Source organism: Somniosus microcephalus, chromosome 8, assembly GCF_052327205.1.
Source record: "Somniosus microcephalus isolate GS21.2 chromosome 8, FLI_Smic_1.0, whole genome shotgun sequence".
Classification (NCBI taxonomy): Eukaryota; Metazoa; Chordata; class Chondrichthyes; order Squaliformes; family Somniosidae; genus Somniosus; species Somniosus microcephalus.
In genome coordinates this window covers 28959659-28973093 of record NC_140994.1, presented here as the reverse complement: position 1 = coordinate 28973093, position 13435 = coordinate 28959659, and the positions used below count along the sequence as shown (strand labels likewise).

Below are 13435 nucleotides of genomic sequence, written 5' to 3'. Positions count from 1 at the left end.
TCTAAAAAGATTTGAATATTCTACTGAATTGAATTATTCATTAGTTTGAACTAAGCAATGTAAACAATACAGCAAAATGGGAATTTAGTGCTAAAATAATTATCAGATAATTTGAATTAAGCAACTTTGAATTAAGAGGGTCGACTTCAGTAGGGAAAGTTTACTCAGATCTTTGGCACACTCTCCATTCATGGCTTCCTCTTTAGTAGAGAAACTACTAAAAGAAGGGATGATTAATTGTTCTAGGAATCAGATGCTGCACTTCTGTAAATGCATTTGAAAAGAAGTGTTTATGATTTTGCAATTCTTTCTCTTATTTCTATAATGTTTCCTTTCCCCCATGAATCACATGTTTCTTATGACTATCAAAGACTGCTGTGTAAACAGGGCCAAAGGGTTGGAAATTCTACCCTGGTCCCAGCCAAATCTCTGACATACCTGCTGGGGGGGAGGGGGGCATGGTTGGAATGCAGTTCTGCCAGAATTTTTCCCCATGGAGAGGAGGTCAGAAAATTCTAGTAGGGACCGGGAAAAGGATACATCTTCCATTTTCCCCTTACATCAAGGTGAAATGTTGGAGGATGTTTCCGGCAACTCCCTGGGAGATTCCGCTCTGTATGCCACCTAATAGGCCCAATGGAACCCATGTCTACTGATAGCAGGTCTTCCAAAGGTCCCAAAATGCTTCCGGGAAATGATAATCCATCCCAGAGTGGACCAGTTTTTTTTAAATTCGTTCATGGGATGTGGGCATCGCTGGCAAGGCCAGCATTTATTGCCCATCTCTAGTTGCCCTTGAGAAGGTGGTGGTGAGTTGCCTTCTTGAACCGCTGCAGTCCGTGTGGTGAAGGTACTCCCACAATGCTGTTAGGGAGGGAGTTTCAAGATTTTGACCCAGCGACGATGAAGGAACAGCGATATACTTCCAAGTCAGGATGGGATGTGACTTGGAGGGAACTTGGAGGTGGTGGTGTTACCATACACCTGCTGCCCTTGTCCTTCTGGGTGGTAGAGGTCACGGGCTTGGGAGGTGCTGCCGAAGAAGCCTTGGCGAGTTGCTGCAGTGCATCTTGTAGATGGTACACACTGCAGCCATGTTACGCCGGTGGTGGAGGGAGTGAATGTTTAAGGTGGTGGATGGGGTGCCAATCAAGCTGGCTGCTTTATCTTGGATGGTGTCAGAATCAGGGGAATTTATAATGGGGAACAAAGAAATGGCAGACCAATTAAATACATACTTTGGTTCTGTCTTCACAAAGGAGGACACAAATAACCTCCCAGAGATCTCGGGGAACATAGGGTCTAATGAAAGGGAGGAACTGAAAGAAATCAGTATTTGTAGGGAAATGGCGTTAGGGAAATTGACGGGATTGAAGGCCGATAAATCCCCAGGGCCTGATAATCTACATCCTAGGGTACTTAAGGAAGTGGCCCTAGAAATAGTAGATGCATTGCTGGTCATCTTCCAAAATTCGATAGACTCTGGAACAGTACCCATGGATTGGAGGGTAGCTAATGTTACCCACTATTTAAAAAAGGTGGTAGAGAGAAAACAGGGAATTACAGACCGGTAAGCCTGACATCGGTAGTGGGGAAAATGCTAGAGTCCATTATAAAAGATGTAATAGCAGAGCACTTGGAAAACAGTGACCGGATCAGACAAAGTCAACATGGATTTACAAAGGGTAAATCGTGCTTGACTAATCTACTGGAATTTTTTGAGGATGTAACTGGTAAAATAGATAAGGGAGAACCAGTGGATGTGGTGTATTTGGACTTACAAAAGGCGTTCGATAAGGGCCCGCATAAGAGATTAGCGTGTAAAGTTAAGGCACATGGGATTGGGGGCAAGGTATTGACTTGGATAGAGAACTGGTTGGCAGACAGAAAGCAAAGAGTTGGAATAAACGGGTCTTTTTCCAAGTGGCAGGCAGTGACTAATGGGGTACCACAGGGATCGGTCCTTGGACCCCAGCTATTCACAATATATATTAATGATCTAGACAAGGGAACTAGATGTAATATCTCCAAGTTTGCAGACGACACAAAGCTGGGTGGGCGTGTGTGCTGTGAGGAGGATGCCAAGAAACTCCAGGATGATTTGGACAGGTTGGGTGATTGGGCAGAAGCATGGCAGATGCAATATAACGTGGATAAATGTGAGGTTATCCACTTTGGTGTCAAAAACAGGAAGGCAGATTATTATCTGAATGGCAATAGATTGGGAGAAGGGGAAGTGCAACGAGACCTGGGCGTCCTTGTGCACCAGTCGCTGAAGGTAAGCATGCAGGTGCAGCAGGCGGTTAAGAAGGCAAATGGTATGTTGGCCTTCGTAGCGAGAGGGTTTGAGTACAGGAACAAGGATGTCTTGCTGCAGTTGTACAGGGCCTTGGTGAGACCACATCTTGAGTATTGTGTGCAGTTTTGGTCGCCTTATCTGAGGAGGGATGTTCTTGCCATGGAGGGAGTGCAGCGAAGATTCACCAGGCTGATACCTGGGATGGCAGGAATGACATATGAGGAGAGATTGGGTCGATTGGGCTTATACTCGTTTTGGTTTAGAAGAATGAGAGGAGATCTCATTGAAACTTATAAAATTCTAAAAGGACTAGACAGACTAGATGCGGGAAGGATGTTCCCAATGGTCGGGGAGTCCAGAGCCAGGGGTCACAGTCTAAGGATAAGGGGTAAGCCATTTAGGACAGAGATGAGGAGGAATTTCTTCACCCAGAGAGTGGTGAACCTGTGGAATTCTCTACCACAGAAGGCCGTAGAGGCCAATTCATTAAATATATTCAAGAAGGAATTAGATATATTTCTTAAGGCTAAAGGGATCAAGGGATATGGAGAGAAGGCAGGAACAGGGTACTGAATTTGGATGATCAGCCATGATCTCATTGAATGGCAGAGCAGGCTCGAGGGGCCGAATGGCCTACTCCGGCTCCTATCTTCTATGTTTCTATGTCGAGCTTGTTGAGTGTTATTTGAGCTGCATTCATCCAGGCAAGTGGAGAGTATTCCATCACACTCCTGACTTGTGCCTTGTAGATAGTGGAAAGGCTTTGGGGAGTCAGGAAGTGAGACACTCGCCGCAGAATACCCAGCCTCTGACCTGCTATTGTTGCCGCAGTATTTATGTGGCTGGTCCAGTTAAGTTTCTGGTCAATGGTAACCTCCAGGATACTGATGTTGGGGGATTCGGCGATGGTAATGCCGTTGAATGTCAAGGGGTGGTGGTTAGATGCTCGCTTGTTGGAGGTAGTCATTGCCTGGCACTTGTGTGGTGCGAATGTTACCTGCCACTTATCAGCGCAAGCCTGAATGTCGTCCAGATCTTGCTGCATGCGGGCATGGACTGTTTCATTATCTGAGGAGTTGCGAATGGCACTGAACATTGTGCAGTCATCAGCGGGGATGGGGATATTCATGGAGCCTCCTCCTCCCGTTCATTGTTTAATGGTCCACCACCATTCAGGATTGGGTGTGGCAGGACTGCAGAGCTTTGATCTGATCCGTTGATTGTGGAATCAATTAGCTCTGTCTATAGCATGCTGCTTCCGCTTTTAAGCATGCATGTAGTCCTGTGTTGCAGATTCCCCAAGTTGGCACTGCAATTTTAGGTACACCTGGTGTTGCTCCTGGCATACTCTTCTACACTCCTTATTGAACCAGGGTTGGTCCCCTGGCTTGATGGTAATGGTAGAGTGAGGGATATGCCGGGCCATGAGATTACAGATTGTGGTGGAATACAATTCTGCTGCTGCCGATGGCCCACTGCGCCTTATGGATGCCCAGTTTTGAGCTGCTATATCTGTTCTGAATCTATCCCATTTAGCACGGTGGTAGTGCCACACAACATGATGCAGGGTGTCCTCAGTGTGAAGACGGGACTTCGTCTCCACAATGACTGTGAGGTGGTCACTGCTACCAATGCTGTCATGGACAGATGCATCTGCGACAGGTAGATTAGTGAGGACGAGGTCAAGTATGTTTTTCCCTCGTGTTGGTTCTCTCATCACGTATCGCAGTCCCAGACTGGCAGCTATATCCTTCAGGACTCGGCTAGCTCAGTCAGTAGTGGTGCTATCGAGCCACCCTTGGTGATGGACATTGAAGTCCCCCACCCAGAGTACATTCTGTGCCCTTGCTACTCTCAGTGCTTCTTCCAAGTGGTGTTCAACATGGAGGAGTACTGATTCATCAGCTAAGGGAGGGCAGTAGGTGATAATCAGCAGGAGGTTTCCTTGCCCACTCTTGACCTGAAGCCATGAAACTTCATGGGGTCTGGAGTCAATGTTGAGGACTCCCAGGGCTACTCCTTCCTGACTGTATACCACTGTACCTTTCGAGGCCTATTCTAGTTTCCCTTAAGGATGAAGAGGAAATGTTTTGTGCTTAGCTGTTCAATAAGGGTGTCTGACTTCCACAATGTGGTGGCAGAGTGCTGCTCTGATTTTCCAGGCCTCAGTTCGAGTGGGCACTGTTAATGTGCCTTTACAGACACTGGCACAAGCTACCTGCCCCAGGTATGCTGATGACCTTCCCCTGGGATTGGGACAGGGTCTGTGCCTTTCCACATGGGCGTACATTCCCACCTTACTTCCACCGGCAGAACATGTCAATTATAATTTTGGGCCCATTAGCTTTTTAACTCATCCTGTTTGATTTCACTGCAATGTTACTTGGTGGCTCTGGACTCATTAAGCTTGTTTTAGTTTCAGGTGTGTAGGCTGTCTATATATCCACATTTCAATCGCAGTCGAGCCACTGATGTATTGCAGGGATATTGGCCTAGAAATTGGTTGACACCGTGCCCGTTTTACAAGCATAAAACAGGTGCCTAAGTACCCAATATGGTGGGCTGCATGCATGTGCACATTCTGTGATAGAAGTATGCCACTTGGTGAAGACAGAAATGAGGCGTCCTGGGCCCACACCTGAAACAGGCGTTAATCCCTTTGCTTATGCAATAAGCGGCCTAATGCCTGCTTCATGTCCCTTTTCTGAAATTGTTCTGCCTGCCCTGAATTTTGCCGGCACTCGGCCAGCTGTGTTCAGGAAAACCATGTCTGCATGCAGCCTAACCAGCGGTCCTTAAAGTGAGTGTGGCTTAGGAATAGGGGGGCACAGCTAGTTCTGGGGGGGGGGCTCACACTTTCCCTTACAACATTGCTTCACGTTATTCTGGAGAGTCAGTGCTTCTGTTGCTTAATGAGCAGAGAAGGTTAAGGGGAGATTTAACAGAGGGGTTCAAAATCATGAAGGATTCTGATACGGTAAGTAAGGAGAAACTGTTTCCACTGGCAGAAGGATCGGTAACCAGAGGCCACAGATTTAGGATAATTGGAAAAAGTACCAGAGGGGGAGATGAGGAGAATATTGTACGCAGCGAGTTGTTGTGATCTGGAATGCTGTGCCTGAAAGGGCAGTGGAAGCAGATTCAATAATAATATAGAAACATAGAAGATAGGAGCAGGAGTAGGCCATTCGGCCCCTCGAGCCTGCTCCACCATTCAAAACGATCATGGCTGATCATCCAAATTCAGTACCCTGTCCCTGCTTTCTCCCCATATCCCTTGATCCCCTTAGCCTTAAGAAATATATCTAACTCCTTCTTGAATATAAAACTTTCAAAAGGATAAATATGTGAAGTGGAAAGAATGTGCAGGGCTATGGGGGAAAGAGCAGGGGGAGTAGGACTAATTGGAGAGCTCTTTCAAAGAGCCGGCACAGACACAATGGGCCAAACGGCCTCCTTCTGTGCTGTAGCATTCTATGTTTCTATGTTCTGTCTATGAATGCGGAGCCGGGAAGAGCAGGGGTGCTCCTGCTCACTCCACAGCAGTGCCAAAGATTGTTGCCAGCCCCCACTCACCCCCACCTCCTCACCTCAGCCTCCCAGGACCTACCTGAGGGCCACTACCAGAGATGCAACAGTCCGAAAGTCAAATCCGATTCGCCGGCGAGCTGCCTGGGGGCATCCGCAGCTCGCCATTGTCCTGTAAGCGGGGCTCGAAGCCCAAAGCCGGGTGTACCTTGGGCCTACCCTTTCTACCGCAAGGTGCTGTACAGTCGGGCATGAACCAATTTCTAGGCCAATATCCTGAGAACTGAAAGAGTTAGGGCATTCACATTCACCTTTAACACAACAAGCTCCAAAGTGACCATAAGCCGACCTATTCTTTCCTCGCACCATTATATCCTGGCTGTCTAAATGTGCCCTTCTATGCCAAAGCCAGCATCATGAGAGGTGGTTGGCTGCTCCTGTGCTACAAAAGGCTTGAGATGGCCATACTGTCATAACAGCTTGGTCCTGGCAGAGTGCCACTGCTGTCTGAATCTCTGGAGTTTGTACAGTATGTGGGCAGCCTCCTACATGCTGCTCATGTGATGCTCTGTGGGGGAAGGCCAGAGGTTTGGCATATGCTGCTATCCTGGGAAATGGCAACATCACGCGGCTCGCCTCCAGCCATCGCCATTCCACTGGACCCTGAAGCTGTGTCTCCACTAATCAACAAGATGGCTAGTCAAATGGCCGCTACCCTAAACGCCCTGAGAAACAGCAGCATGCATCTTTGTCTCCAGAATCTGAAAGCTGGTATGCAAGGTGCTATCTCATCTTTCCTTGCTGCCACCAGAGCAGCAGTCTGTGCTTCTATGAGGAGGAGGCACATGGCCGCTTTATAGGTGTGGGGTGGGGAGGTGCTGTTGCAGATTCCAATGAAGCTGCCAGAGGCTCCATTGATTTCTGTAACAAAGGAAATGATTGACAGATATTGACCTCAGAGCCTGCACATCCTTCTTTCCAGGCAAGTACCCATGAGATCTGGTCCCATGACTCCCCTTCTTCTCAGCCTCCACTGGGAAAGTGGCACATCTGCACCCATTCCCTAGTCCTCGTGCTCCACGTGTAACCCTGTGCCACATCCTCACTTACACCATCAATTCCTCCCTCCGTCCCCACCCCGGGTGTCAGTCATCTGAGCAGACGGGGTCAATTTTAACACCCACTGCCGCCCCTCCCCCCACTCCCCAGCCTCTCACGAGCATTGTGCACAAGTTTCTCTTGTAACAATCAAGTCATTGAGTTTTGGCTAGCGTTTGAAGGACACTATCAGGTGCCATCAGATAGATGAAGTTATAGATCTGGTGCTATCGCCCTGTCAAAGTGGAGGAAGGGGCTTATAAGATTCTGCAAGCAATGGCTATTAGGGGAGATTACAATACCTTAAGCAGCATGCATGATGAAGTTACTTATACAGTTATTAATTTTAGGGAGTGAACAATGTAATGGTGCCCAGGAAGAAAAGGGAGACTGGCTGGTGTGTTACCTTGCCTACCCTCGTGCAGTCATTGCACTGCCCTCTAGTACTGGACCTGAGAGAGGTAGCACCCAGTGCGACTGCCACCTTCCTCCACATCAGGGTTTCGCAACCGGGGGTCTACGGCCCCCTAGGGATCCACAAGAATGTTTCAAGGGGTCCGCCATAAATAACCTCCAGGATTTAAAAAAAAAGAGAAAAATACACCGTCACGGAAAGGTGGGATCGAGCTGAGCAAACTGGTGGCTCCGTCCCTGACTCGAACCTCTGTTTCCCTCCTCCCGAACCTCTGTGTGATGACAGCGGCAGGTGCCACTGTGCCCAGCCCCCGCTCGTGGAGAAGGGAGAGAGGCTGAGCGCAGACCCCTGGGCTGGAGCTCTCCGTCCTCCGCTCTCCTCTCGCCAGGTATGTCGGCTCCGTTTCAGATTTGATTTTTTTTGTCCTATTTTTGTTATTCGCGTGGGCGCGGTTGTCAACCAAATGAAGAAGGGGCAAGGAAATAGGCGGCAGCTGCACGGAGGAAAGGAGCTGCTGGGGAGGAACAGTGAGTCGCTGTCTTCGTGGAGGAAGAAGAGCGGAATATGTCAACATTAGGAAACTATTAGGAGTGACACTTATTACCAGCAAAACTGAAAGAGTTTGCAAACACATTTAAATATTCTGCACTATCTACTTATTCCTCCCATTTTCTCTCCTGCTGTCTTCAAAGTGTTGACTGACACTGTAGTATAGTTACAAGGGTGCTGGCTGCCCTTTGGTGCCTAACCTCATTCATTCTTCAGATGCGAGCCTATACCTTGAGTGTTAGCAGTCTTGCTCTACCAAGGCCGACCTGATTGTTCACACCCAATGTTGGCCTCCAGCTCGGATTTCAGCCTTCCAGGAGTGTCCTGGAGTCACCAGGAATAAAACATGAATCTGGGCACAGCTGCGAGCAATTTGGGAGAAAAATCATACCGGCCTTAAAAAAAAAATGGTTTTTTTTCATTTTCATTGTACACTTTTGTTTATTAGTTATAAAAAAAATATTGGAGATAGGAGAATAAAAGCTGTTTAACTGACAATCAAGCAGAGAACCGGGACCGGCTGATGTGCCGGGAACAGTTGGCGAGTGAGTCGGGGATTGCGAGGGAAAGAGGGAGACTGGGGGTCAGGTGATTGGGGCTCATGTGGAGGGAAAACGGGAGTGGGATGGGTGTGGGGACCAGTATTTTCTGCAGTGCTGGGATAGCAGCAGCAACCTAGTGAGTGGGAGCGGCATTGAGAGAAATTTTATACAGTCTGGAATTTTTATAACACGGGTGGGGGCCTCGGAAGCAAAAAGGTTGAGAACCCCAGCTCCACTCAAAACAGGTTTTTGATGTTTTCATGAGCATCTAACAATCTCTCTTTCCTTAGCTGCTGCAAATCCTCGAGCATGTGTAGGCCATTTTCTAAAATTGTGACCTCTTCTATGCCTTCTTGCAAAGCCCTGCCCCTTCTTTGGTTGTATCTAATAGGTCCTTCACTTCGCACAAATTCACGCATGAGCCCTTTATGACACACATCTGACAGCGAACTCCATCTGGCAAAAAGCTTACTGCTTACCTGTGGCTTCCCCAGGCTGCTGCAATATTCAGCCATTCTTGGCTTTTTAAGTGCTGCACTACTAATTTACCAGTGTAATGCTCCCATGTTACACAGGATATGCACTAAAGAAAAGACACGCAGATGAGCTGAACCTACAAATGACGGTGGGGCCAGCACTGGATGGTATCAGCTGAGGGGCATAAACCAATGTACTTGTTGTGGAGGCCAAGTCACTGAATATATTTAAGAAGGAGATAGATAGATTTCTAGACACAAAAGGCATCAAGGGGTATGGGGAGAGAGGGGGAATATGGTATTGAGATAGAGGATCAGCCATGATCATATCAGCCTACTCCTGCTCCTATTTTTCTATGTTTCTAAATGGCCCTGTGGAATTTCAGGGTCGTGGTCTCCACCATCTCAGCACTTATATTAAGCTATTATATTAAATTCAATTTTAAAAATATTTCACAGGCAAAATATTCTGAGATGGGACTGCTGCAGTATTTTAGCATTCTGGTGAAACAGACCAGGGCCTTTTTTTCCCCACATCTTTCATGAAGTTTAATATTAAGTATCATTTCCAAAAGCTGAAGATTTGCAATGAATAGGTAAATAGATGGCAGACTGCCAATGATTTATAACTGGCAGTCATTTATTAGCTACAAGTACATTCTACTGACATATTTTGTTTAATAATGTGCTATAGTTTTCCAGTTCTTTATTATCATTTTAGTGCAATATAGAGCAACTAAGGACAATATAGCCATATCATTATTGTTGGTCTTGAAGTTTCAGCCTGAAGAATTTACGTGATCATTTTTGATCTTATCACTCTAAAATTCTCTGGCTTTTTGCACTGACCTGCCCTTTCTAGTGTTTTGAATGCAATATTTTAGTACTTTAGTGGCTGGCTGTGGACACCCCTGAGACATGTAGGCCTCATATTTGTTATGTTGGCTGATATGTTAGAGCTATCGGATTGGCTCATTGGCCAAGGTTAAATGGATTATTGGCTTTAGATTGTTTTGGCAATGCTAAGCCAAACTCTCTTGTGGCCTTATGGGTTGATTATAAATGTTTAATAAAAGAAAACAGCTGCCAATGAAGAGACCTTCACAATATGTTTGCTTTCCTAAGGGGAATTGTATCACTTGCCCACCAGAAGGCTGCCCATTAATGGGTCACTATGCTGATACCTATCCTCGTGGAAATGCTACTAATGAACCCAAGTTTTATCTGAACACTGGTGATGTTCCATCTTTTGCGCGTATGTATATATACACATTATTACACATCATAATGTTTTTCAAATTGCTTTTGAAGTTTATTTATTCATTAGGAGATTGTAATAAAAACTCTAAATCTGATCGTTTACAACAGGCTGGAGATATAAGGTTTCTGTTACAATTACCAGTACCCGGAATGTCAAAGGATTCTTCCATATTGCCTTGTATGGTCCCAATGTCAACTCCCGACAATATCAAATTGCAAAGTAAGTTTACGGCGGCTGATCAGGAGGTAATTGCTGTAAATGTTTAAAAAACTTGTACATTAGTGTGGTTGTACATAGTCTAATAAAATAGATATTCATATTTTATCATTTATTTAGCGATATTTTAAAATTTGTTCTTGTGATGTGGGCTGTGCTGACAAGGCCACATTTATTGCCCCTCCCTAGATGTCCTGAGAAGGTGGTGGTGGACCCTCTTGAGTGCTTTTTTGCAACTGTGTGGCTTGCTAGGCCACTTGAGAGGCAATTAACAGTCAACTACAAAGTGTGGTATACGTAGGCCAGTCCGAGTAGAGTTGGCAAATTCCCTTCCCTGAAGTAAATTAGTGAACCAGCTGGGTTTTCACAACAATCCAGCAGCTTTCATGGTCATTTTTTTTCTGGTGCCAGATTTATTTGCCTGGAATTTCAGAAGTAGTTCTTCTGATCTCCTGCCATAACTTCGAAAGAAGATTAGCAGAAACCCTGAAGAAACAACCTAACCAACCAACAGATCGGGGATATTTAGTGGGTTTAAGATAAGAACACAAGAAATAGGAGCAGGAGTCGGCCATACGGCAGCTCAAGCCTGTCCCGCCATTCAATAAGATCATGACTGAACTTTTATATCAACTCCACTTTCCCGCCCTATCCCCATATCCCTTGATTCCTTTAGTGCCCAAAATTCTATCGATCTCAGTCTTGAATACACTCACCGATTGAGCATCCACAGCCCTCTGAGGTAGAGAATTCCAAAGGTTCACAATCCTCTGAGTGAAGAAATTTCTCCTCATCTCAGTCCTAAATGGCCGACCCCTTATCCTGAGACTATGGCCAGTAGTTCAAGACTCCCCAGCCAGGGGAAATGGCCTTTCAGCATCTACCCTGTCAAGCCCTCAATTGTTGTCAAAAACTATTAAGATTGGACCAATTTTTTTTTTTAACCACTGCTTATCTTGAGGGTGCCATGCATTATGGTATAGGAAAAATATCAGTGTGCATTAATATGCCACAGATGATTTAGATACTGACCTATGTATTTTGCTTTGCAGAGCACTTTTGGAGTCTGGGAAAACATTCACAACTGACATCGATGTGGCAAAGGACTTAGGGGAGATTACTAAAGTCAAATTTCTCTGGAATAATAAGATGCCAAATCTTTTTGGGCCAAAAATTGGAGCAGAAACTGTAACCATATTAAGAGTTTTTGACCACAAAACGTAAGTGCACATTTATTAAATTAGAATATATAAGATTAACCAATATCGATTTAGACACTGGCTGTGATATTTCACACCATTTGTACATCTAGCGGGGATCCTTGTTACAGTGGTAGGTTTGGACAGATTCCCAAATGACCACTAAGTGAATGATCACTATATCAGAAGATGGCAATTCCATAATGCCCTGCTAATATGGTTTAGCATGTTGGTGAGCAGCATTGGTGAACACTAAACTGTGCAAAAGCCCAGATGCATTGCCCAGTCCCTATGACATGTAAGTCAAACGTCCATTTATACTTTTCCTGAAAATAAACCAATAAAGTTTTAATTTACTGAAGGTGACAGGCTTTTGAGCCATCTCAGCTGATTTAAAAAATCTGTGTTGCTAAAACCTAAACACCGAATAGAGCAATGCTCAAAATTCTCCAGGACTTTAACGGTGCTCTGTTCAGAGTGCTTTGGCTGAAAGAAATGATGTGGATCACATTGGGGATAGAGGTTGAGCAACACACCAGAGAGAAGAGATTCATAAACATTACAAAAATGAGTACAGATATAGGAGGGAATTGAACTCATCGCTCCCGATTACAGTATCTAATTGCTGTTGAATGATTCCAGAGTGTTTGGGCTGGATTTTCCAAGCCCCAAGGAGGCGGGACAGCCCGTAAAATCGGAGAGAGTGGGGGCAGATGGCAAACCCACCCCCACCCCCACCCCGACCCCGCCTCCGCCTCCACCTCCACCTCCGTGCCCAATTGCCAGGAGGAGGGAAGATGTGCAGCTTCGGGTCCCGTCTCCTGGAGGCGGGAAAGGCTTTTAATCCTTTTAACTGCCTGTTAACACGTAGTTAACAGGCAGAAAAAAGGATTAGTGCCATTTTACCTTCACAGGTGAAGGCTTCCCGACCTCGGAGAACCCCGCCGGGTTGGAGGAGACGTGGAGGAGGTCTGCAGTGGTCGGAGGCACCTGGAAGTAAGGTGTAGAGGTGAGTGATGGGCGCAGGTGTGGAGTGGTAAGTCTGCAAGGTGAGTGATTAGTTTAAAAAAGTGTTCACTTACCTTTTTTTCCTTCTATGGCCTTTAGTCGTGCTGGATCGGGAGAGCGGACATCCACCTTGTCAATTTCAGGTAATGGCTGAAGGACCCTCCGATCCATCAGACATCTGAAATGTACTTATTTTCAATGTTTATTGAGTCCTCACCACAAAGACTCATCAAACTAAAGAGAATGTCAGTATTTGACAGCTTCACAGAGTTGTCAAACGCTGGCATTTCTTCTTTCAAGAAGTCTTGACAGAGATGTGATCTGTCAGTGACTTCCTCCCTAATTGGCCTGCTGAGCCCGCAGGGGAGCTCAATCAGGGGAAAATCCCTCTGAATGGTCAAGCGAGGATGGAGGCGGGACAATGACACGACAAGCAGCAGTCCGGCCTCCATTCGCAAAATCCAGCCCTTTGTCTCCACTGCCCTACCCAGAAGACCATTCTAGGCATTGACCAGTCTTTGTGCGAAGAAGTGCATGTTGACCTCAGTAATGAAGTTACATAGCATCAGGGCTTGTATACAGTTTCTCACCAGCACCGGGCAGAAACCCAAGTTCTTCTCCGGGCCCCACAAGGAAAGTTTAGGCCTCCCCTACCCTAGCATCCCCTCCCTTCCTGAATGAGAGACCGTCCCGAAAACCACAACTTACCCTGTTGCCGGCAACTGTTCCTTCGGTGCGAGCTGATGGCCACCTGCTGCCCGAAGTTCTGCTCTCAACTGACCGGTGATAGGCCGATAAAGCCCAGGAGTTAAAATCACCTGTCAGGGGGGTTTTGGTGCTTGCC

General features: G+C 46.3%; 1 protein-coding gene across 1 annotated transcript in view; it reads left to right on the top strand.

Moving 5' to 3' along the window:
• Positions 1 to 13435, top strand: part of LOC147113404 (pancreatic lipase-related protein 2-like) — a 39754-nt gene that overhangs the window by 25668 nt on the left and 651 nt on the right. The window contains exons 9-11 of the mRNA XM_085994415.1: positions 10033 to 10162; positions 10276 to 10387; positions 11437 to 11604. Coding sequence (XP_085850541.1) covers positions 10033 to 10162; positions 10276 to 10387; positions 11437 to 11604 — 410 coding nt within the window. The remainder of the gene's footprint in view (positions 1 to 10032; positions 10163 to 10275; positions 10388 to 11436; positions 11605 to 13435) is intronic.